Below are 27,305 nucleotides of genomic sequence, written 5' to 3'. Positions count from 1 at the left end.
TCTGCATCACTCCAGTTTTCATGTTCTCTTGCAAAAGCAAGGCGAGTTCTGCGATGTTCTATGGATAGTATTGGAGATAGGGCTGGCCTTCTGGATAATAAATTACCTTCTACAAGTCGTCGACGAACTGTCCATCTGCTTACATCCACATTTCTCACTTCGCTCAGAGGATTTGCCAGTTCAACTGAAGTTTGATGCCGATTTCTCAAACATGATGAAACCAGAAATCGATCATCTCTTTCGGATGTTACCCTTCTACGACCTGATCCTGGTCTTCTTGTGAAGTTACCGGTGTCGATAAAACGCCGAACTGCTCTTTGAACCGAAGATCGACTAACACCCAACATTTCAGCTGCATAATATTGGCTACGACCATCTTGAACTAAAGTCACCGCCCTTGCAGCATCTGTCGGAGTTAGAGACATTTAGGAAGGATAATTAAATAAAAATGTAACACGTTTTAAAAATAAAATCACTACACTAGTATGGTTGTTGAATTAAAAACAACATTCAATAAATAATATCTACTTGCTTCAGACCCTTTTTGACAAAAACCTGAAATACCAATTTGTTTTAAGAAATATAAAAAGCAATATTAAAAATATTATTTTATTTCTCGTATACGAGGGTACACCTAAATTTACATACGTAATTTAATGTCTCTAAAATTATACAACTTCAAATAAATGATAAATAAGGAATGGATCGATTTTTTTGCACCTGAGTGTAGTATATTATTTTTTGTAACTGTTTGTTTGAGACAAAAATAAATGTTAATATTATTTGTTGTTGAAATTACTAAACTTTTGTATTTTTAATTTTTTTTATTCTTGATCAATCGAGTGACCACCATAAGTGTATACATAATTTATTCTAGAATTATTTTATATTTTAACTATTAATCTGTAGTATGCGTTGTTAAATGCTTCGATAATTTAATATTTTCAGTAAACTGCTTAAAACAAATTTCACACTTGTAAGGCTTTTCGCCAGTGCATCCTTAAATGATTTTTCAAATTTCCATCTTGACTAAATCGCTTAGAACAAATTGTACACTTGTAAGGCTTTTCTCCTGTGTGTATCCTGAAATGCATTTTCAATTTTCCTGCTTCACTAAACTGTTTAAAACAAATTTCGCACTTGTAAGGCGTTTCTCCAGCGTGCATCCTTAAATGATTTTTCAAACTTCCATCTTGACTAAATCGCTTAGAACAAATTGTACACTTGTAAGGCTTTTCTCCTGTGTGTATCCTGAAATGCTTTTTCAATTTTCCTGCTTCACTAAATTGCTTAAAACAAATTTCACACTTGTAAGGCTTCTCTCCAGTATGTATCCTTAAATGAGTTTTCAAATCTCCAGTTCTTCTAAATTGCTTAAAACAAATTTCACACGTATAAGGCTTTTCCTCAGTGTGTATTCGTGAATGCCGTTTCAAATTTCCTGCTTCACTAAATTGCTTAAAACAAATTTCACAATTGTAAGGCTTTTCTCCAGTGTGTAGTTGCAAATGAATTTTCAATTTACCTGCTTGACTAAATTGCTTAAAACAAATTTCGCACTTGTAGGGCTTTTCTCCCGTGTGTATCCTTAAATGATTTTTCAAACTTCCATCTTGACTAAATCGCTTAGAACAAATTGTACACTTGTAAGGCTTTTCTCCTGTGTGTATCCTGAAATGCTTTTTCAATTTTCCTGCTTCACTAAATTGCTTAAAACAAATTTCACACTTGTAAGGCTTCTCTCCAGTATGTATCCTTAAATGCGTTTTCAAACTTCCACTTCTTTTAAATTGCTTAGAACAAATTTCACACGTATAAGGCCTTTCCTCAGTGTGTATTCGTGAATGCCGTTTCAAATTTCCTGCTTCACTAAATTGCTTAAAACAAATTTCGCAATTGTAAGGCTTTTCTCCAGTGTGTAGTTGCAAATGAATTTTCAATTTACCTGCTTGACTAAATTGCTTAAAACAAATTTCGCACTTGTAGGGCTTTTCTCCCGTGTGTATCCTTAAATGATTTTTCAAACTTCCATCTTGACTAAATCGCTTAGAACAAATTGTACACTTGTAAGGCTTTTCTCCTGTGTGTATCCTGAAATGCATTTTCAATTTTCCTGCTTCACTAAATTGCTTAAAACAAATTTCACACCTGTAAGGCTTCTCTCCAGTATGTATCCTTAAATGCGTTTTCAAACTTCCACTTCTTTTAAACTGCTTAGAACAAATTTCGCACGTATGAGGTTTTTCATCAGTGTGTATCAGTATATGCTTTTTTAAATTTCCTGCTTCACTAAATTGTTTAAAACAAATTTGGCACTTATAATGCTTTTCTCCAGTGTGTAGTGTCAACGTTCTTACGGATTTTGTTTTAAACTCGTTCTGACGTAAACCTAAAATAGAAATCAAACTATAAAATTTTACATGCAGAAACGACAGATCATAAACAAAATGTAACAACTCTAAAATAAGAAATCAGACTAAGACAAAAGCTCACGTGATTCTTCTTCTTCTTCTAATGGCGCTACAACCCTTTGTGAGTCTTGGCCTGCTTAACGTGATTATGACATACAATTATATCATTTTATAACAGCGGCATATTCTGCTCCACGTACCTTATCTCTAAAAGTTTATCTTAGCCTGTTAATATTTTAACGTCCAAATTATTTGGTGCTATTTGGGTTTTAAGAGGCAACAACCTAGAGGTTCCGATATATGGGTAATTGCACCGTTGCTTATTAAAGTAGTCGGAGGGGTCGTGGTCTATTAAGATCACAGGTAGTTTGAAGTAGTGTTGTAGCTTGAGATGTTTCGGTAATTTGCCAAACAAACAAATAAACGACAAAAGAAAGTTGGGCACAACCTGCTTGTGTAGGAATGTTGTCTGTAAGAGCCGAAGAGGTACGGAACGATTATCAAAGCCGTTGTAAACTTAACTAGGAGGTAGTTGAATTACTGGTGCTAATTAAATATATAAATACGCACGGTATAAAAAATGACAATCTTAGATCAGGTGATTGAGGAAATTTTAAAATATTGTATAATTATAATATAACTATTCACAAAGCAATATAAACATAAATTCCTCCATAGACTCTCTTACTCCTATGCTTACCTTCTTTTTTATTAAATATTTTTCCATTTTTCTTCCCACGAGTTGGGTCGATTCTTCGGTCCAGCGGGGCAGTGCGCCCATTCCCACTTTTCCAATTGGGCCATGCACCCCTTCGGCACGATGGTGTTACACCTTGAGGTTAGGGTGGCGATATATTAGAATGATGCATAGTGGCCTATTCTATGTATATCCATTTGTTCTCAGTGGTTTTTTCCACTGGTTTTTGTATAAGTGGAGGTTTTCTCCTCGGGTATAGGTTTGGGTATCAGGAAGTGTATGATGGGTAGGGGTGGGTGTAGTATGATAGTTGGGAGTTTTTGTTATGACACAGGGACAGGTTAGGAATTTGGGTAGTGAACAGCGACAGCTGCTCCATTTAGTCGCCGTTTACGACAAGCAGGAGAAGGCGTGAAGGTATTCTACTTGAGCGGCCCGTCTTCACAAGGGGAACCAGTAGATATGCTATTATGCCAGTTCTACTCAGTACCAAAGATTTGATGTTGGGGTCCTTGCCTCTATCACGACTGTTTGTCCATTTTATGTCTATGTCAAAATGATTTTTATGTTTATGACGATACGAATTTATGTTTATATTGCTTTGTGAATAGTTATATTATAATTATACAATATTTTAAAATTAAGAGAAGAGAGGCTGGCGACATTAGTGGAAGCGGAAGAAAAGGACAGTCGGGGGGAGAAAAATGATGAACCAAAGGAGAAGAACGAAGGGGAAAACGGGGACATAGGTGAAACAGTGGAGGAGAATGGCAGGGAAAACGAAACGGGAGATAGTAACGACGAAAGTGAATGGACGACCAACATTAAAAGAAAAAAGAAAGGAATATCGCACGGAGAGAAAGGAGCTGGTGGAAATAAGAATGAAAGTTGTAGCATTTTATTTTGAAGTCCCCTCGTATATGTGTTAATTGAAATCCCCTGACATATGCATTAGAATAACGAAGAATTTTTTCAATGTTTCTTAGTTCGTATCCTTCAATTTAAAAACCAATATAATCTTCGTTCGTTCTTTTTAGGTCGCCGTCGATAATAAATCATTTTATTCTTTGTTTATATCACAGGCGCAAATTCTTCGATATTTCTTTGTTCAAACCGCCCGATATTGCGTTTTCAAATTAATTTACGTCTTAATTTCCGTTGTGTTTAGTTTATACGCTAAGTGCTTTGTTTGTTCTAACTTATGCGAGCAATTTTTAAAGATAATTTCGTCACTTTCGTTGGAGCCGCGGTGATCTCCATTGGTCCAGCGTCATGTCCAAATTCACGTTGAATTTGTAGTTTTCTGTTTTTGTCCCTTTTCAGGGAAATCTTCGTATTACGTTATGGAAATCAATTTTAGTAGCAGTTAATCGTCTAATTAACAGGCAGAGTCATAAGTTTTGTGCTCAGTGCCGGCTTCGGCCTCAAATGGTCGATCCAATTTGCAGTGTGAGATCCAGTCCCTTTTGTTCGTGTGTTCGTGTCCAGGATTCAACTCCATCCACGTCAGATTTTCGTTCCAGATTATGGAAATGGTTTCCCTTTGTTCCAGAGTTTCGTTCTTGCAGTTTCAGTCCAGAGAAGTAACAAGTTCCAGAGTTATGTGCGAAATAGTGAAATCCAGGTAACATTTTTTTGTGTAAAATTAAAGTAAAGTACTTTTAAAAAAAGTAATAATTGCTTTCATACAAAAAAGAATTTGTAATATTTAAAGTAGTAAATTTTATGGTTTGACTTTAGCTGTCAATTTATCTGTTCAGTTTTTGTAAATTTAATGTTAATTTATGACAGCCCGTTTTAGCATTTTTGATTTGTTTGGTTTTCTTTAAAAGAAAGGTTAGCTTACATGTAAATTTTGTAAGTTTTGTAGTATCTCCAACTCCTGGAAATTGTAAACAAATGACACATGTAAGTCTTTTTTGTATTTTTGTATTGAGCTATTGTCTTTTTTGAGCATTCTTGTGTTCTCTATATTTTGCAACTGTTTGTAGTGACACAAAAATAAAAATGTTAAATTTTGTTTTTCAACATTTTGTTTATTTTTTTACTAACCCTTTTTGAGTTTTATTTGAAAAAGATATGATGTTTTTTATGTTTAATAATTATATCTCCAGTTACAACTAGCTGGTTGTAATAGGTATAATTAGGCACCTCAAGTGGCGCCCTATATTAAATTTCTTGAGGTGTTTTCGGTTTATTTTCATTTTGTTTGTCCCAAGAGATTTATGACCCTTTATTTCATTTTTCTGTAGTTGCCCCAATCCGACACCCTGTCTTTTACTTATCCACGACCCCAGCTCTCCAACTAACCCCTGAGTGCCCGTTCGCACAAGTAGCGTTTATTTTGCTTGCCCTTCTCCACCCCCAGTAGTTTCTTCCCCCAATTTTCTACCCCTAAAAGTAATACCCCTATGGTAGGCAAAATATATCGTTACAAAGTAAGATCAATTTAAAAAGAAGTGAAACAGAGAAAGGAATCTCAAAAATGAAGGGATACATCGACGAGTTAGTGAACCTAACAAAGGCGGTGGCAAATATAAAGAACGAGATCAAACAGGGAGCCGTCAATGTAAATGTATGGCAGATTCGGTGCGAAATGGAAAGAAACATTAGAAAATTAATGTATGGTGCTACAGACGATATTGAAAAAAGGGAAGGAATAAGAAGATGCGTAACAACAATAGGGACGCAAACAAAAATAACTGTAGCAACAACTACAAGGTGCGTAGGGACCCAGGTAGAAGTAAATTGGGAAGAGAACCCAGAATTACAAAGAAAAAAGATTGGGGAACTATATAAGAAAATCGATACGACAGAAAGCACCGAGGAAATAAGTGAAGTACTAGATCAAGAATGGCCAGAGGAGTTTTATGATAAAGTAACCATCTGTGAAAGAAAGTGGAATTTTGGAGGCATCGGACGATGTGGCAATCTTGGTAACAGAAGATGCTGCTGACGCAAAAGTGAAGGGGGATTTTAATGCAAGACAGACCTCCCCGGATTATACGTGGAAGAAGATGAAAATGGAGGAATTGGGACTATGTCTCAAATAACATGCATAGTAGAGGAAAATGGAAGAGAGAGAGGACATCAAAAAATATGTCAAGCTGAAACAAAGGAGAGGAGAAGAACCAATGGCTGTTAAATTCTTGGCAGCAGCCAGGACGCTATTGGACCGTATGGAAATAATGGATAGAGAAAAGATAGGGATAGCAGTACCAGCAGCACTAGGAGTGGAAAAATCAAGAAAAGTGCTAGAGTGGGCAGCAAGAGGAAAGAAGGTAACGGCAACGATATACGGCAAAATGCTTAAGGAAAGGCAAATAGTAGCCACAGAAAAGAAAAGGATGGTAATCATCACAAAACCGAAGGACAAGCCCTATGCTAAACTTGTAAAAGAGTTAAGGGAAGAGCTAGTAGAAAGAGAGGATGTCGTCATAAAAAAGGTTAGACAAACCAGACAAGAAGGTGTGGTCCTGGAATTAGATGGAGGCAGGAAAATGGCGGAACAAGTCAGGAATTTAGTAGCCTCAAGACAAGGATGCGCAACAAGAGTAGTGGTAAAAGGTGGAAGAGTAAAGAATGGTTTGATGCTGGCGGACATGGATGGCCTAACCACAGAAAAAGATATCGTCGAATCGGTGGAGAAATTTGCTGGTAGAGAGGAAGCATGTGAAGTAGTTGAAAATAAGGACAAGCAGGGGAGAAAGTAGAATTTGTCATGTGGAGGTGGATGAGGACATAGCCAGAAGACTTTTAGTGGCAGAAAGAATAAAGATCGGGATGGTACACGTCACGGTAAAGAAGATGGTAAAGGTGACACGATGCTATAGATGCCAAGCACATGGCCACATAGCAAGAGACTGTGAGGGAGAAGCAAAAGGGGGTGCTGGAAGTGTGGGATGGAGGGCCATGTGCAATCCCAGTGTCAAAGTAACACTGTAAAGTGCTTTAATTGTGACGAGGAAGGTCACATATCTACGTCCACTTGGTGTCCCAAATTCAGGGGAATTATCAGAAGAGCAAGAGGTGAAGGTGGAAGAAGGGTAGGAGGTTACTGACTGAGCGACAAAATGAGGAATAAGCGTGAAAGAGAGCGTGTGTTAAGAGTGTTGCAAACAAATGTTGGGACGGCTAGGCTAGCTCACGACCTCGCTGTGATCTCCGCTATCGAAAAAGAAATTGATATTCTGATAGCGGCGGAGCCAAACCCCACGTTAGTTCTGGCGTAGTAGGAGTGAGGATACTTAATAGAAAACTGGGAGTATATGGTATTGATACGCATGAGGGATTTGTGACGATACGTATGGAGAGAGTAAATGTGGTATGCTGCTACATTTCACCGAATTTTATAGTGGAGAATTATGAAAGTAGACTGGATGAGATTATGAATAAGGTAAGATTATTGGGAAGAGAGTGGGAGACTTCAACGCCAAAGCGGCGGAATGGGGTTCTCCCAGAACGGACGCTCATGGACAAATGCTTATGGAATGGATAGGAACTCTGGACTTAGTTGTCTTAAATAATGGTCGGGAACCAACGTTCGTGAGGGGAAATTCGTATTCATATATCGATGTCACCTGTACCACACAGAATGCGGCGAGAAAAATTAGAGACTGGTACGTGCTGTCGGATGCTACAGAACACCGCTACATTGGCTTTTCGATCGTCGGAGTAGGGACTAACAAAGTGGAGTCATCAGCGAGCCAAACAGGAAGCAGATGTGAAGATAGAACGGACTGGCTAGCGCTTGATGAGTATTCTAGATGGTTGATAGAGAGGAGAAGATGCCAACCGCCATCGGCAGAAGAACTTGAATCAATAATAAGAGAGACTATGAGAAATTGCATAAACAGGGTAGATGAAAAAAGAAAAATGCCTTATTGGTGGTGCGAAGAGATCGCCAATAAGAGGAAGAAATGTATTGCTATCAGAAGACAGGCTACGAGGGCAAGAGGTAGAGGAGAAGTAACCGAAGCTAGCAGAATGGATATAGTATAAAATGCGCGAAAGAAGGAACTGAACAGAAAGATCCGAGCCGAGAAGAAGAGGCACTGGTAAGAACTGTGTGACAAGTTGGATGAGGAGGTTTGGGGTCAGGAGTATAAAATCGTAATGAACCAGTTCAAGCTGTACCCTCTGTATGAGATGCTACTGGACAGGAAGCTTGAGGTTACCCGAGAGCTATTTCCACCCCGCCATTGGCATGGAGTGCAGTGGGACGCCGAAGCTGAGCGAGCTGTACCTTTTACCGTAAACGAACTTAACGAAGCGTTGAGTGCCCTAAAGACACGAAAGGCTCCGAGACTCGATGGAATACCAAAAGAAGCGGTGAAACGCATTGGCAGTATGGAGTCGACGTGGCTTTTGGACTACATGAATGTACTGGGTGACTCTGAATCAAAACGGAAAGTGGGGACGTAAAAAGTACGTAGAAAGGACGTAGAAAGCACGTAAAAGCGGTGACTCAAAGAGCTGCGGTGAGATCCGTCGCATTGGGAGGGATCATGCCCAACATCAGAGGGCCCAAAACTGAGAGGATGAGGACCCTTCATTCTGTTGTGTAATCGATCGTCCTCTACGCTGCGTCTGTCTGGAGTTCTGCAGTTTTAACAAAGGCGTACAGAAAGCAGCTCATTCGAGCAGATAGGAAGAGTTTATTGAGGGTGGCGTGTGCATACAGAACAGTTTCTGCCGAGGCGTTAGGAGTTATCACCGGGTATGTTCCGATGCACGTGCTAGTGAAGGAAAGAGGAAGAATATACGAGAAAAGAAATGAAGACATAGCAACAGAACGTTTAACAAAAGAAGAAAGGGAAAGGTCCATAATAGTGTGGCAAGAGGAATGGGATGAGATAAGAAGGGTGGCGCAGTGGACAAAGTCGTTGATTCCTAATCTGAGAAGATGGATGGATTGCTAGCACCGGCGTTCGGATTGCTTGACCTCGTAAATACGCATGCCCAAAAAAATAAATGGCCCCGAAAAACATTTACCGTTTACTGTAAATTTTTTAACAAGCAAAGCATTGATTTGAAAAAGGTTTTTTCTGTGTGTACTGATGGTTGCCCATCAATGTTGGGGCGAAATATAGGGTTTGTTCAGCTGTTGAAAAAACACTTGGGAATGATAATTGATTGAGTTTCCATTGTATCATTTATCAAGAAAGCTTAGCTGCTAAATTTGGTAAAAATTTCAGTGTTAGGAAAACACTTGTAAAGATTGTGAATATCATAAGATCAACTGAACTAAACCACAGTTTCAAGAATTTTTGAAAGAACTTATGTCGCAATATGCGTATATTCTTTAACACACAGAAGTGAGATGGCTGAGTAAGGGTAAAGTTTTGGAACGTTTCTTCAGCATTCGACATGAGATTAATCTGTGTTTGGCTACAAAAAATAAAGAGTTTACTGATATTCATAATTTTATAGTTGGTGGCTTAAAGTAGCGTTTCTCACTGATACAATGAGCTTTATGAATGAAACATTGACCAAATTGCAAGGAGACTACAATAACATTGTAACGAAAATGATGAGTATTGTGTTTTCACTGGAGCAGAAGCTGAATATGTATATTGAAGAATTGTCAAATGAAGATTATTCCAGTTTTCCTTAGGTTAAAGCACTGTTTGATGAAAATTCAAATGAAGGTCAAGAGATTTCTGACCTTCTAAAGCTGTTAGCAGACCTAATGGATGAAATGTCTGTGAGGTTTAATGACTTCAGGAAGTTCCAAGAATCATTTCGCTTGGTGGAAAATCGTCTTTCTATTTTCTGATTCGAAGCTAGGGATTTGAAAAATGAGTAAATTGATCTTCAGAATGATACAGAGCTCAAAAGTATTTTTGAAGCAAAAAAGAAGGAAAAAGCTCACTATAAGTTTTGAGAAGCAGTTGAAAATGACAAATTTCCTAACTTAATTGACTGTGCTCAGAAAATTTTGTGTATTTTTGTCTGTGAATCTACATTTAGTAAGCTGAAGTTCATAAAAAATAAGTACAGATCTAGGCTAACTAGGGAAAAGATTGAAAACATTTTGAGAATTTGTTTCTTCCCAACCTGGTAACATAGATGCCATTCTAGAGAGCTGTGATTTCGCCTGTCGACTTCAAAGAATTAACAAATTCAGGACTTGGGATTCCTGGAGTCAAGTAAAAGACATTTACCTACTTTTTACATGCAAAACAGTCAATATGATTTATCTTCTTCTTCCTATGCCGTCCCCATTAACGGAGGTTGGCGACCACATTTTTAAAAGCTTCTCTGTCTTTTGCAACGTGGAATAATTTGTCTATATGATTTATAATTATATTATTTTTACGTAACTTGTAATAAACTTATGTTATGGTCATATAGTTTTAAAGTTATTTCATACCACCACTTGTACTTGTGGCCATGAGGAAAATTTCATTCAACTATTAGGCTCTCAAAAAATCCTAGTGAGGATCCCGGTCATATACTGACCCAGATGAACGTGGAGGAGAGTACACTGCACCAATGACTAACTTTTTTGTGCCACACATTACCTGTGTAAAAACGTGGTCGTTTTCGAAAAAAATCGATAGGCCTGATCAACATTGAATAAAGGCACTTATGGACAGCAATAAGAACACCACCACCACCAACACCACCACATTCTTATCCACTTTTTACTAAGTGGATAAGAACACAATTTATACCTAATTTAGAAGAGCCATCATTGGTTGTAATGGATAATGCTTCTGACCACAGTGTTATTTTAAATAATCAACCTTCAACTACTTCAAGGAAAGATGAAATTATTAGTTGGTTTATAACAAATAATATTAAATATGACCCACATTTTTCTAAAGCTGAATATGTCATGAGATGTTGAGACTGCCTCCTTATCACTGTGAATTTAACTCAATAGAATTAATTTGGGCAAATTGCAAGTAGTATTACAATAAGTATATTGGTATAGACGGGCATGGCATTCTGATACTGCTGTTTTAAATATGTGGAAAAAATAGAGTGGACGTACTATACCAAATTATGTACATTTTAGGTAAAATGTACAAGAATTAGAATCAGAAAAAAAGGTACAGAAATGATCTATTAAGTTTCACTTAATTCACAACAACTAATTTAGTACAAAATTCGTATTTAGACAAGTAAGGTGACATTAATACACACAATTGACTATTTCCACTAAACAGCCTTGAGTTTCAAAACACTTAAAAACTTTGATGTTACCATTCAGAATGGTAACTTGAACTATGTCAAAATACACCAGTCTTCAACAAGTTTGAAGTTGCATTATTTGACACAAACTTTAGTTTTATTTGGTCTGTTGGCTGGAAAACCTCCATTAGAGGCACATATAGGTTCTTTGAATTATATATAATTCACTGGACAGTGAAGTAGTTAAATTTAGCAACTTATCTACTCATAAACACAGGAGTAAAATTATATGAGTGTAATTTCTTTCTTAAAAAATGTTATAAAAATATCTGATATAACAAAAGTGATTTTATGCTACAAATAGTATGAGAAATATAGTAATTTTTTCAGAAAACTTGTAAATATTGAGTGATTTTTGTCAAAATGTTTCTAAAATAGGTTCTTAAAATCATTTAATTATTTTTTTTTAAATACTGGCAACAATCTTGCCATTTCATAGTACTTCATGTGAAAAATGATATTTTTCAAATGCAAAACACCTTGCCTAACATCTCATAGCCAAGGAAGAAACATATCCACACCAAAAGAAGACACCTTGACAGAAAATTCCGGCAATTGTATTGGCTCCTTGGACATCAATCAAAACTTAAAATCCAAAACAAAATTCTTCTACATAAAGCCATACTCATACCTATCTGGTTCTATAGACTACACCTAAGGGGCTGTGTAAAGCCAATGTAGCTGAATATCATCCAAAGATTCCATTCTAAAGTGGTAAGATGACAAGAATAGTGGATGAAACATGGTGTGTAAGTAACCAAACACTTCACTATGACTTAAAGATTCCTTTAATTAAAGATGAAATCCATTGAGCCATAGAGTCAAAAAATGAATCTACCATTCATCATGAAAATGACCTAGTAAGGGAATTATTCAACAATAGTCCAGTCACAAGAAGACTAGATAGAACCTGACCCCAAGACCTACTTCAAAACTAAACCACAATAGAATAGGTTGAGACATCATTGAATGTCTCTCCTTCATGCCCAAAACCAGTAACACATTTAATATCTAAACATAATTATAATAATAATAAATATAAAATTGATAATCAGTAACTGAAGCAAAATTAATATACATTTTAATTTACTTATTAAAAGTACAACTTACGTTTTTTACTAATGTTGGACAGTAATTTTGATGTTTTCATACTTCTACAATGCTTTTCATGATTTATCTCAGTTGAAGCTCCTATCTGTAAGTTTACATCTATGTCTGAGTCTAATTCTTTCTTATTCCTACTCTTAAATCGAGTATTACACTCATAATTATTATGATCATCCAGTTCTTTTTTTATTTCTGTCTTAACTTCTTGCTTGGTAATAAGGGGGAATGGGCTACTTATTTCACATTGTAACATATGTTCTTCTATTTTAATATCGTCCGAACAATACGAGTCTGATAAAGAATCCATTGTATCATTACTTTCAAACATGTATTCTTCCAGTTCTGATTTAATTTGTACACTAACATGTTTCTCTAGAGAATCTCCATCTTTGTCAGATACTAAAATATTTTGATTTATTTTTATAGAATCTTCACTTAACTCCATTTCGAATTTAAAAGTATTTAAATAATGGTGCTAATGTGTAAAATATTAAATATTAAACAAAACCAAATTGTTGTCGACTATTTCACTTGCACTGCTCGATGAAGACGACCAACGACAAATTACTTATTTGACACTTGACAGTAAGCACTAAGGGTTATAAACATCGGTTATAAATTAGATTATTATAACAGAATACTTCATACCAACTTAGTATTCTGTGATTATACTCTGTTTTTTAACCAGGAGGAGTAAACTAAAAAGACAGATTCACACCCAAGAAAGTTACTAGAAAAGTCACCAAATACATCTTCTTTTTTGGGCTTGAATAATAATTTTTCGAATTCACTTCCAATATATATTATTTAGTATTTCTAATTACAATAAAAAAATGTTGGACTGTTATGAAAAAGTTGAAGAATTTTTAGAGTTTATTTTTCACATTAAAGAAGAAAATCGTAAAAAGAACGTATACGAAAGCGATATATTCGTGATAAAATGGTATCTAAAATCCAATGGAATTTTACAATACTACTGTTGAAGTCTGCTTATATTCCAATACAAGCTAAAGTAATGTGCTAATAAAATTAGCATTACTTTAGTAAATCTTGATTTTAACAATAACTATTCTGCAAAACTAACCTGTTGCCTGTTTTATTTTTGCTAGCGTGGCTGTTATTTTCATTCCAGAATTATCAATTTTGATTTGTTTATTTATACATGTTTAAATTTTTTATTTATTGTATATATATTTATATATATTTATAATGTATAAGCAAATCATGTTTTGTTTCTCATTTGAAGATATATGACCCAAATCTACCCGACATTTTTTAGGTGTAGAGGAATAATTACCACTAGTACTTGGCATCGAATCCACATTGTTATCTTAATAACACTAATATGTCGCGAAATAGTTCTGAAAAGAACTGTTTTTTATATAAATACAAACGAAATATCTAAAAATGTAAGGAATAACGCAGAAAATACAAAAAATCGTCGATATACTTAAATATTGAATTTTAAAATTTCACAAATGTCATTAGTGTCAACATGTCATAATTTAGTGGAGTAAACTTGCCTGCGGTTGGACCAATTACAAACAAGCATTACAGCGCGGAAAATTTGAATTACTCCTCCTGGTTAAAAAACAGACCATAGTATTCTGTGATTATAAGATAGATTATAATTATAGATTATTACATGAAGTATAATTTGTGCAATGATTACTTTTTCAAGTATCGAGTAATTACAAGTACTTTCTGAATAAGTATCAGATACTTTGTATCTGATACTATGATTACTTGATTACTGCATGGGAGGCAAAACGATTACTATTCGGTATCGAGGCGGTATTCGAGATTCGAGAGTACTGATTGACTACTGAACACTTGAATACCTACCATTATTTTTATCTTTATTGCCTGTGAGATGGAGATTTTTTAATTTTTTTATCGGTATTTTAGACAAGGCATCGAGAATGTAGGTTTCCGACAATGAATCTGTCAAAATATGCCCGAGCTAAGCGAATGGAGTATAAATACTTTGCTTCACTACTGTCTGATGTTCATGGTTTGAAGATCTTCCTCTATATCCTCTATCCACCTTTTATTGGGCCTACCTCTTGTCGTATTTGCTTAGGGTTTTAATCTCTGGATTACTTGTACAGCTCGATTATCTGGCATTCTTTTTAAGTGGCCAAGCCAGTTTAGTCTTTGTGACTTTACAAATCTAACGATATCTGCGCTCTGCAGCAATTCATCCAGCTCTGCATTAACTCATTTTTATTCTTCATAAACCATCGCTATTTTTGAATGTTTGTTATGTGCTAAAAATAGGTGATTTTAAAAATATTTGGATAAACTGAGTAATATGCATAGTTATGTAACTAGACAAAGTCCATTATAATATCTTTCATTTTGTAGAATAACGAAGACCCAGAATTCATATGAATATATCAGTTTAAAGCTTTTTAACGTGTTACTGTAAAATTGTTATTATTTTTTAGACAGCAACCTTAAATGGTTCTTTCATATCGATTTTTTAAGTAAGAAACTAGCTTCGGCCTGCTATGCAGTTTGCAATAAGATCTGTTTCTGATGTGAAATAAAGTTGACTTTATCATTATTTATTTTGATTTTGTGTTTAGTTCAGTATATACGTACAAATTTTGTGCACCTTCATTACCACTTTTTTGTATCTTTTTAAACATCTGAAATATCAAACTCTGGAGTATAAGTTGATTAACCTGCACCTACGGGTAATAAAAGATAATTAAAACTTGTTTTATAAAGGATATCTATGTTAACAAAATAACTGTACCAAAAATCAATAAATTTAAATTAACTTCAAAATTTTATTTACGATTAAATATTATAATAACATAATTTTATCATCTCTTTATAATTACTATAATTAAATTAGCCAAAATATATAAAAACACTTAAAATTAAAAGTGTTTCCTGTACAACTACATTCAAATGTTGCGTGAAGAAGCGGTCTTGACTACGTCATGCGCGACGCGAAACGATTTTGGAACATTATGTATCCATAATCATACCTTGTGTTCATTGTACCAACTACAACTACCACAGAATATTCTCTGGTGTCACATGTCACCAGTCACATACACCACTTGTATGAGAATATTGACAGTGGAAGTGTGACGTCACAACTGTCAATTACTTTCCAAACAAAAGTTGAAATGCCCAATCTCAAGACTTTTTAATTTCTATAAAGTTAACATTTTGCTTCCTCTGCTGCTTTTTCTTTTAAGTATAGTGTTTTTTACGATAATACCATCATAATTCAGTGTTCTATTTCTATGAAATATAGTTTAAAAGTTTAAATTAAAGACATTCTAACCTTACTTTATTGATAAATGCATTCTATTGTTATTTTTATAAAACAACATGCTTTATTATTTACACAACCTTGTAAAATTGTTCTAGTAACTATTAGAATACTTAGATATTGCAAAAAGCGGAAAGATTCTGTAAAAAAATGAAAAAATGACGAAAAATACAAATTATCCACACTAAACAAGGTTTGTTTGGAAAGTGAAACTGACAGATGTCAATAAAATCTACGTCATCACTTCCACGGTCCATTAACGAGTTAGATTCTAACTCGATGGAGAATATTCTTTGGTGTCACATACACCACTTGTATGAAATATGGTGTTTGATGTGCCTTGTCTTCACCATAGATAAACAAAGAGTCTTCACAATACATACACATATATGGGGGGTATATACTCTGCCTGTCTTTTACATAGATAAATAGTATCAACTCGGTTCGCTAATCCCAGTCCGAACTGTCTAGTGAATTTAGTAATTATTTTTTTGCGAAGTTAGTTACTTTTTGACAGACTAAAAGTGGCTGGAACTTACTATACAACCAAGCACCCGTACTCATAACCAATATTAATAGTAAACAAACTAAATAGTAAATAAAATAGAACTTTGCGTATTACCGACAATCAATATTTATTTATCTGCACCATATAATAAATAGTTATGTTAAATTATAACAACTAAATATAAATATATTTTTTAAATATATACTACCCAAAATTTGATGGGTTTAGTATACACTTCGAGCACGATACTTGAACTATTAATATTGAGAAGTAGGAATTGTTGTGTTGTAGGTTTCCGACAATGAATCTGTCAAAATATGTCCGAGCTAAGCGAATGGAGTTTAGTATATAGTATATATAATAGGTCTTTTGGATTTGATTATTTGGTGTTCAAATTTTTCATATTGAATGAAAATTTCTTGTAAACAGTATGGAGACACAGGAAGACATTTATACAAAAAGTGAAGTGTCTAATATAAAATGCGAAACCCAATTAGAGAACCATGATGTGAATAATACAAAATTTCCAGTTACTATAAAAAATGAATTCAAACAAGAAATACTTCTACTCGAGGATAATACAACTAATGATGATTCTAAGGATTGGTTCAATCAAATGAATATGACAATATCTATTGAAAATGTAAAACATGAACAAATGGAAGGTAATAGTAATTTGTTAACCTGTAAAAATTTGGAGTCTGAACCAAGTATTAAGGATGATAAAGACCTAATTGAAGAAAATCAGAGTCAATGTGGTATGTATAAATCAAAATAGTTTTGGGAAAATAATTTTAAAAAAATGGAAAAGGAAAAATGTAGATTATCCTAATCATTTGCAAACTGTAATTACATAAATGTTTTTTTTTTATTTGGGTACCTCTCTAAAATATATCTTTATTTTTAAATATAGTGTAACCTCAATTCAACTATTACAATAAAATAACCTTTTTTTCTGTGACAATATTGTAATAATGGTATTTATATTAAACCAAGATTTGGAGATTAGCCTAGATCTTAAATAAAGTTTTTGTTTACTATCATAAAGCTCATATTTTAGAATGATTTATTGCCAGTGTTGTTTTACATATGGGTGGCTTGTTTCTTTATGTGATAAATAAATGTGTGTAGTCTTAGTCAGAAAAAAACTGCACACTTGAAAGTTTATTATTCTGACTTAATTATAATTTAACCTTAAATTACCAGAACATGGGAAGGAACATACGTTTTCATCATTATTAATATGAATTTTCCGTTTTTAAATTATCATTTTATATTAGGTATATATCATTGGCATTAAGGATACATTGTTGGTAATTAACAAAAATGCTGTGTATACTTGCCGAAAATATACTGAAGAGAATCAGGAGGATTCAGGTAGTAAAGCCTGTTATAAATGAGGAGATACTAATGTTAAATCTATTATTGGAAGATGCTTGTTTGGTCTGGATATTTTGGATGGTCATCTGTCATTGAGTAAAATTAGATTAGTATTGTCTAAAGCGTTAGCTACAATATTACCTTGTGCACTATCCTGTACGGAATCCCATCTACAGTGATGATTATTAAAGTCGCCACCAATTAAAACGCTACCTTCAATTTGGCCAAATAAATTTTCCCAATATTTGGATGAGACATACATTTTAGGAGGTTTGTAAACACATAGTATTGATAATTTTACTTGTTCTAGAAAAACACTGCAAACCTCTATATTTGGATTATCATTTCTTTTGAATTTTATATCTGAAGGGTACAGGTCCATAAAGAGCTAAGTCACCAAATGTTTTATTCATACAAATCCAAGTTTCAATTTTAAAACCAGTTATTGATAAATTATTGATGGTTATCATGAATCCTGTTGATTAAATCAGTTACTTGGGTAATTAATGAGACATACACAAGAATTTAAACTTATATTGATATTATGCAAAATAGAACATAAGCTTTAATTGGTCAAACCACAAAACATTATTGGCCTAGAAGGGCCAAATCCAAAAAAAAAACAAGTTAAAATGACAAGTAGACAAAAGTTATTAATATGAAATAATTCTAATTCTTGGACAGGTTATTAAAAAAATGTTTTGTTTCTTCACCAAAGAATCGTTTTAAATCTTGTAGGCATTTAATTTTTTTAGCCGAGATTGGTATCAAACCTCGAAATAATGTTGTTTAATAATAGTATTCCAATATATTAATATTTTTTTATGCCTGAATAAGAATACAGAGAAAGTTCAAATTCATTTTGTATTAGCACAGGTCTCTTTCGCTTACTTTCTTTTTCCTTTACTATTGCTGACTCTGAAGCTCCATTATAGGACTCCCGGTGATATATTAGTCTACGATGTTCTTGATATATTTTTAATTCTCGAATTGGAAGAGAACTGAAAGGACATTTCTTCAAATAATCTGTTTTAGTATTAAAAAAATTCGTCCATGCTCAAAAGTAGGATTGATCTACACTTGAGTGCAAAATAATCGACTCAAACGCGATATTTGAGATTACACCTTTTGTTTCAATGTAAGAAGTATGAAAATAAAAAAATGTAATGTGCAAACAATAACTTTATTATTGAACTTACAAAATCTGCTATTGCATTATTTGGAAGACGCATTATAAAAACAATATGCAATACAAACAGAATTTCCTAAATATTCATCATTGGAACTAAGGCAAGAAAGGCGTTATGAACAGAGAAATCATCAATTGCAACATGAATTTCTTAATTATTTAGTATTTGATATTACCACCCCTACTCCTATTTACACTTTCAAATCGATTTCGCATGGATCGGATGACTTTTCTAATAAATTCTTGAGGCATTGCTTCCCATCCATTATTAAGCGCAGCTCTCAATTCTATTATGCTCCTTGGTGCATGATTTCTGTCCCGGACCCTTCGTTTAAGCTCATCCCAAACATGCTCTATTGGATTTATGTCTGGGCTTAACGCAGGCCAATTTATTGTAGGTATACCGATCTCAGATAGATAGGTGGTGGTGACTTGTGCGATGTGGCATTGTGCATTATCGTGCATTAAAATAAAGGCATCACCAATAAATGCCGCGTATGAAACCACATGTTCCTCCAAAATGTCTCTGATGTTACGATCCGCCGTTAAACCTCCTCCACGTCCTTCACCAGGCACGAAAATCAACTCGGTTTTCCCATCCATAGAACTGCCTGCCCAAAACATACAAGAACTGCCTTCATGAGACAATTTCTCGTACCCAAAATTGAGCAAATCGCCCTCCTGGCCTTCCATAGACTCGACGCCCCTTGTCGTTGCCATGTAGGCAGATCCTACTTTCATCGGAGAATAATACCTGACTTCATTGATGTCCAAATGTTCGCGAGCAAATTCTAATCGCCCTTGCTTCTGGGCTGCAGTTAGCTTGGGACCCGTAGCTGTCCTTTTTGGTGTCAGGTTGGCTGCCTTTAGTCTCCTTCTAACTGTCCAAATGCTGGTCACCACACCTCGGACCTCTCTAAGCTCTTCTTTGAGTTTAGCACCACTTAAATGTCGATTTCTCAGAGATATCGATACAAGAAATCGATCATCTCTCTCCGTTGTTATTCATTTACGGCCTTCTCCTTGTTGATTATAATCAACAGTATCGATAAGTATCGTCCTTGGTAAGGACGATACACTCGGGACACAGCAGATTGGCTTAAATTTAGTCGATTTGCCACGGCCCTCTGGCTCAGGCCTTCCCTCAGTAATGCTACTGCTTGAGTTGCGTTAACGGACGTGGTATCCATTTGTAATGCAGTTGCGAACTTAAGTGACTGATGTATTAGTGGCTTGCTATGGAAATTAATGTGTACGATGTTAACCGACGCGTTAAGTCGGTACGTGTCGATTTCAATGAGTCAAATTCTGACCCCCTCTATACGTGTTGCATTATTTATTTGTAATGCGTCATCCAATTCACCAAAAAACAAAATTTTTTTAAAACTCAATAATAAGGTTAATGATTGTACACTAAATATTTTTAAATTTACACTTTTACGATTGAAACAGGGGACGTACTTTGACAAAATAATTTTGAGTCGATTATTTTGCACTCAAGTGTATTTCCACAACATAAAATGGCGATGGTTTTACATGAGCACTTTTAATCATTTTAACCCAATCTGAAGGAATCTCAGCTCGTTGTTTGGAGTTTAGTAACCCCATATTTTTGTCTGATTCCATGTAGGAATGTAATTGAATAGGGAAAGTAACTTTAATATAATCAAGTCTACATATATTGTGGAGAATATAATGTGCAAAAAACGAAACATAGTGAAATTTTTATTTTGCCCCTCAAACGAGTCGCAGAATATTTCAAGCGATCTTACTTGTATATCGAGAAAATTCCATAGAAAGTCATTTAGCATTGAGCATATATCGTCGCTTGCCTTTTTGCTAAGTGTTTACCGATAAATGTAAAACACACTTTTGCTGTAGGTAGAATGTGGACATTAAAGGCATAGACGTTCAGCTGGCTCTTATCTTAAACATCGTTTCTTGTTATGTTTGGGACACTAAGATTTTTTCCAAAAATCGAGACAAATAGCTTCGTGAGTCACAGAGGTTCGACTTTTTTCCTTCGCAGTCCTTTTTCTACTGTAAAATACCTCAGCCTTTCTTTTGTGTACATCATTTTGTATCGTAAGCTGGCGTATTTCGTTTTGCAAGCGTTCATTTTGAGCAAGATCGAAACTATTTAAAACATCAGACTGAAGAGATTTTCTTTTTACAGGAAACTCATCACAGGAACTACATGTATCGGTTCTGGGATATCCAAAGGCTTTGTTAAATTTTTTATTAAAGACTGTTCTGTAAGACTCGTAAGATATTTTCATAGAAGGGTTCAACACAAAACATTTTGAACACCTTTTTTATGTTTAAGTATAATTTTTTAATATCATTTACACCCTAGTGGCTTTTCCTGCTTTTAAATGACTTTATATGTTCGTATGTTGCTGTAAAAACGTGGGATTCCAATTTTCTAGGATGGTTTTTATTTTCTCCTCTTTTATCTAGAGGGGCGACTCGAGTCATTTTCAGTGAATTTTGTAATATCTCTATTTTTTTTCTTTATTCCATGAATAGACATAAAAGCTTGTCTACAAATATTTATTTAATTTAAGCTATTATCAGTGCTAAAACGTACCCTGTAAGAATATGAAGCACTTCTCAAATTTGCTTCGTCTTCATCTTTCCTAGGCCTTTTTCAGCGAATAGGGAGAACTCTAATCAATCCACATGTGTTTTTCCCCAATTCTGCTCATTATTGGAAGTTATTGTTTTAAAATTCTTGATTACAGTTTTTCTTGTTTCTTCAGGCACATTTTGAAAACATCATTTACGACAATTACAGGTTGCACCTATCTCGTGACTGCAGTCCAATTTTTTTCACATCTCTCATTCTGCCGTGCTTTTTCCTATTTTTTGATTCATTCTGTCTATGCACTAATTCATTCTCATTTCCACTACTATTGTTTTCTGTATTCATTGTTATTTACTTTAAATCACTTGGAAAACAATGAAAACACTAGCTTAACCGACGAACAAAACTCTCAAAGCTGCGCGTATTTGATCAACATCTATCAGCTGTTTATATGGACTTTACCCTTTTAGGACCTGTCTGATGAGGACTTGCCCCTTATTGGCGGTTTATGCGTAAATTATGATTAGCATTTCAAAGGAACTAGGCGCTTTTAGGACGTGTAACAAGCCGCTGAGCACTTCTATGTTAAAATTGCTACAAGATGGCACCACTAGATCGATTTATGAAAAATTGCGACTTGCCCTATTTTCGACCTGTACCCTTCATCTGAAAAGGAAATGTCGTTTGCAACTAAAACAGCAACATCTTGATAGCCGTCAAGTTGATCAACTCGTAACATTATTAAAACCTTTAATATATAAATTTTGTGACAACCAAGTTTCGTTAAAAAGAATGACATCAGTTGTATGACTTTCTAGAAAATTAAGCAAATTAGTCTTTTGTTTTATAACAGATTGAAAGTTCTACTAAAGAATATTGATTGTTCTATGAATCTCCATTACTATCGTTGTCTGATAAAGAAGAAAGTATGTTTCTGATTTCATTTTGAGTGACTTTCTGTAATTCAACCGAGGCTAGTTTGGGGTCAATTTGTTTAATTATTCTTTCTAAAATAAATGGAATTTCTTGTAGAATTTGTAATTGAAGGGATCAGAAGCAAAACCGCCTAAGTAGCATAATACACATTTTGAGAAATAAAGCATCAAAGTTTTTGCTCCTTTAAAAATTCTGGATGTTCAAAATTAAAAATTTTAAAGTACTAAACAATTCAAAATACACAAGGAATCTACGTTCCTGTATTTGGCTGTATACCATATATTAAAAAAATTTATTAAAAATCCTTTGTAAAAGGTATATATTTTTAAAAACCCAAACGGGCTGTTATAGACAAAACGTTTTCGGAATCCATTATTCCATCATCAGTGTCTAGGTGTACATGAATGTAGCCACTAAATACATGGGTAAAAACCCGTTAACAAAAATTTAGTTACATTTGTTTTACATTATATTATATAAATTGCTAGGATGCTAAAGTTACCGTTGGATTAGGTAACATGGCGACATATGACTCCACGTTGAAGTTGCAACTGCATACAGAGCGATCAAGAAGTTTAATTTCTGTACTGTAATCCTTTTTGCTATTAGCCAGTTTTTTTTAGGTTCAGTTTTTCTGATGTATGAAGCTAAAATAGCTATTTGCAGGTAGGTAAACTGTACAACTTAGAGAAGAGTCGTTGTCTTTCAACCTCGTTAAATATTTCACATTGGTGCCTACACATATGCACATACGCCTGGACACATTTCGTTCTCTTCATTTTTCTCTGCTTTCATATTCCCTTCCAGCGAACCTCTTATTTGTGATTTTATTCCTCTTCCATGCATGTATGTTACGCTTCCTTTTTCGGGTAGTTCTAGGAGTTACTGAAAAGAAGAAATATGTTAACCCCTTAAGTTGAACTTAACTTCGAAATTTCTAAAAGTATATAACTAAATTTACTGGTATCTACAAGTTTAATATTTACATAATAAAATAATTTTTGCTAGGAATATCACGCTTAAATTAAAACTAACAAGCTAAAACACACACTTTTACTACTCAAATATTATACTCCACATGTGTGCTTGTAGTTGCTTCCTCGGCAGATATTATGGAATTATCGCTGTCGTTATCTTCTTCATATTCACTCGGAATAAAATCAGATTCTCCATCTGTAGCGTATGGATCACTAGCTGACTAAAAATAATATAAAATTAAAATTATTTAACTAATAGATTCGTATTTTATTTTTTTTTTTTCCAAAAATCATTATAACTTACCTGACTCAAAAAACATGATCGAAATATTATAATGAGAAAATATATAATTTCTGCCAACAATAGTATTACTTAAAACACAGCTATTAATCCAATAAAGAAGTATAACTTTCACACCATAAACAAATCCAAACCGTTGAGTGAAACCCAAACAACATAAGTAATAAAAATATATTTATTTCCAGTCGCTTGTTTGGAAGTAAAACAGCCTAGGTGCACTAAGGCGATTTCTGCTCTTAACGGTTGGTGAATTTCATTTTGGTTGTTTTTTCTATTCATCAAAAGATGGCGATAAAGTAGGGTTAGAGCGTAGTCGATTTTACTACCAAACAATATAAGATATTCAGAACGTGAAACAACACTAAAGTCGTTTTGGTGAAAATTTAACTTAGGCGGTTTTACTTCTAACCCCTTCAATTGTATTTTTTCTTTATATACCATAAACTTATTCCGAGATTGGTTAGGAATTATACGATGTGATACTGATTTTTTTGTTTAAGAAGGTGAAGGAAATTGTAAAGTAGTTTTACATTGAGTGGGGGATAAATAAAGAGATTATTAAATGAAAAAGGAGTAAACTATTATTATTACTTTCCACATTTAAATAATGATTAGTCGTTAAAGACTTAACTGCCACACAACCTCTAAAACCTTTTTTAGGACCTCAAAAAGATTCAAAAATGTTTGCCGCTCCTTCCTCGGACTTTCCTCTAAAACCACCTCGTTGGCAGTGAAAAACGGAAAACTTTGATTTATCAAGAATCGGTACGCCGTATAAAAAAAAATGTTTCAAACTAGAAATGTAACTGAGATAATTTTGAAGAAAAATATGTGTTAGCATTTTTGGTGTAGAATAAATAGTTCTCTCAGAAATGACGCTTGAATTGACCGGCGATTTTGAATGTTAGTTACACGAGCGAAATCAATTTTTTAAGTAAAATTTCAACGGTAAAAATTCGATATCTTTTAATCCGAGTGTCCCGTCGACAAAAATCAAAGAGCATTTTAAAGGCGAAAAATGCAACTTTCGCATCCACTTTTTGTATTTTCCCACTAATGAAGTCAGTTTCTATAAGGCTGTTAAATAAATAAAATAATCATTTTTAGTTTTCCTCCAAGCCATTAGCACAATCTGTCAATTTTAGAATTACAATCAGTGGTGTCATTGCAAAAGCATTGCATGTGATACTGATTTTTTGGTTTAAGAAGTTGAAGGAAATTGTAAGGCAGTTTTACATTGAGTGGGGGATATGGCTTTTCGTTTAAAAAGATTAGAAATTTGTTTAGGTTTAGGAACATATGAAATGTTCATAAATTGAAATCCTAAATGAAAATTATTTAAGCTTCTAAGCAATTCAAATTTATTGTTTCGTGATTTTGGCATAAGATTGGTTTTTTTGCTATATACTCAGCTTCTTTAAATGTGGTATTCTCAATGGCCATTATTTTTTTTTTATATTAAATTGATGTTGATAAACTGGACATTGTTTCGTTAGAGTCGTATGATCATTTATTTTACAGTGTAGACAATATTGTGAGTTACTACAGCGGGAGTTGCCTTCGTGTTCTTTTTCACAATTTTTGCATAAGCTGGAAGTGGACTTACACTGTCTGAGCGTATGACTGAATTTAAAATAATTTAAAAACTCCTTCAAATGTTAAAATTACCATTTGTCTAGGAACAAAAATAGTTTCATTATCTGAATCGATAAGCTTTCTTTTCATACGTATTACCTCGGTTATTTTTTGGTCGGAAATAATATTATTCATTATATATTTTTCGTCCAAGAAAGTATGTACCTGTCTAATTATTCCTTTTTGTGATTAAGGAAATTCAGGAATATAGCAATAAACTTATTAGAAGTGAATAAATGATGACCTTCTCGGACTGGTGATAATCTTTTAATATTTGAGTCGATGGACTCTATAAAAACAAAATACGGGCCTTTATCAGAAGAGTTTTAGCTATTATTTAAATTAAAACGGGTATTTACAGCTTCCATATTTGCATCTTTATCAGGGAATCATTAATTTTAAAATACAAAGAATAATCCTACCGTTATTTACTATTTCTTACTATCTGAAAGATTAACTTTAACTTTTTTGAAATTGAAAATTAATGAGCACTTAATCGACGTGGACACTATCGTTGCCAGTACACTACTGATGAGCAAGGTTAAAAACCTTATAGTACACATCCATATCTAAACTAATATACATTTAGACTTTTGGCCACGTTTTCAGCAATTCGTCATACTGTGCACCCCAATTATCTAACCCTAATTTAATGACACAAATAATCGGACAAAGGCTCAAACGAAAGACCCCAGTCGACATGTTAACTATAAACTAGTCGCAGAAGCTCAACGAAACTCTAACTAAGACATACGTGACGCTATTCCAGTTTCAAAAATACACAGTAAATTGTCAATGGGCAATTTTCTACAAGACATTTTTCTTTAATAATATTTATATTGTTAAATATTGTCAGGCAATTTACTTATTGTAATTATATTACAAATTGTAAATATATTGGGATTTAAAAACAAATTAAAATAAAATACAGAGTATTTCATTAAAAAAAAACATCTTTGACGCGGTACAGTGTTATGGAAGACCCTGTATACTAACTAATTTTAAAATGTGAAGTTTACAGTTAACTCCTATTTTTTTAAATAACTTTTTTTTGTTTATCCTATAAGAACTGACATAATGGACTTTGTCACAAAAGTTGATCATCCTGGCTGGTACATTGTTGCCAGTATTAGAGTCTTATACATATGGCACAATCAAAAAATGGTATAAAACCAATTTTGGTTTCTATATATGTGGGGCTTAAAAGACTTGTTTGGCATATTCCTATTAGAGGCAAAAAAACAATTTAGCAATTTTGTAATAATACAAGTAGGTACAAAAAAATTACGTAAATGAAGTAAAGAGATTATTAATGGAAAAGAAGTACCTAAACTATTATTATTGCTTTCCACATTTAAATAATGATTACAACAGTCGTTTAAGACTAAAATGCCACTCAACCTCTAACACCTTTTTTGGGACCTCAAAAATGTTTGCGCACCTTCCTCGGGCTTTCCTCTATAATACCCTCGTTGTCAGTGAAAAACGGAAAACATGGATTTACCAAGAATCTGTACGAATCTGTATATGTAATATATAGTTCTCTCAAAAATAACACCCTTCAAGCGACCGGCGATTTTGAATGTTACACGAGCGAATTAACTTTAAGAGCTCTCTGATGTAAACTTCCAATCTAGAGATCCTCTCTGCCAAACCTAGACTGCAATCTCTGAATAATTTTTGAACTCGATTGAAGGTAATTTAAATTTGCGCTTACCTTTACATTTGATGACTTTGAACTTACTGAACCTGTTCTTTCATCATATTTGTACTTAAGTTTAAAGTACCTTGCAGTGTATTTATCCTTTGCCTTCATCTCACTGATTAACTCTTCTTCGAAAGCTTCTTCGAATATACTTTTAAGTGCCGCACTCTCCACTTCACAAAACTCATTGTATTCTTTCCCCCGAACCTGGGAACTCTAAGAGTTCCCAAGTTCCCACTGTACGCTAATTTTCTGCCAGGGTCGCGTATCTACCGGTTCAGCTAACAAACTGTCCGAAACAATAGCCATTTTCGTAAATGCACTACGAACTACCGTTCTGCGTTTTCGCAGAAATAATACTTTTTCGTTTTCTGG

At 34.1% G+C, this 27,305-nt stretch overlaps 2 protein-coding genes across 3 annotated transcripts in view; one reads left to right on the top strand and one right to left on the bottom strand.

The window, feature by feature from the left end:
* Positions 1-939: 939 nt before the first annotated feature.
* The window catches only part of LOC140442787 (uncharacterized), a 98,537-nt gene continuing 72,171 nt past the window's right edge, over positions 940-27,305 (bottom strand). The window contains exons 9-12 of the mRNA XM_072533764.1: positions 23,386-23,510; positions 20,841-21,042; positions 12,421-12,892; positions 940-2,389 (exon numbers count right to left, since the gene is read on the bottom strand). Of these exons, the coding sequence (XP_072389865.1) occupies positions 969-2,389; positions 12,421-12,892; positions 20,841-21,042; positions 23,386-23,510 (2,220 nt within the window). The 3' untranslated portion in view covers positions 940-968. The remainder of the gene's footprint in view (positions 2,390-12,420; positions 12,893-20,840; positions 21,043-23,385; positions 23,511-27,305) is intronic.
* Positions 16,495-27,305, top strand: part of LOC140444203 (uncharacterized) — a 32,083-nt gene continuing 21,272 nt past the window's right edge. Inside the window, exon 1 of one of the 2 annotated variants that reach the window (XM_072535940.1) lies at positions 16,495-16,978. In XM_072535940.1, the coding sequence (XP_072392041.1) occupies positions 16,651-16,978 (328 nt within the window). In that variant the 5' untranslated portion in view covers positions 16,495-16,650. The remainder of the gene's footprint in view (positions 16,979-27,305) is intronic. The other variant, XM_072535948.1, reaches the window with a different exon arrangement.

This window comes from Diabrotica undecimpunctata, chromosome 1, assembly GCF_040954645.1.
Source record: "Diabrotica undecimpunctata isolate CICGRU chromosome 1, icDiaUnde3, whole genome shotgun sequence".
Classification (NCBI taxonomy): domain Eukaryota; kingdom Metazoa; phylum Arthropoda; class Insecta; order Coleoptera; family Chrysomelidae; genus Diabrotica; species Diabrotica undecimpunctata.
The sequence above is the reverse complement of the archived record's forward strand: the minus strand, read 5'-3'. Positions and strand labels throughout refer to the sequence as shown.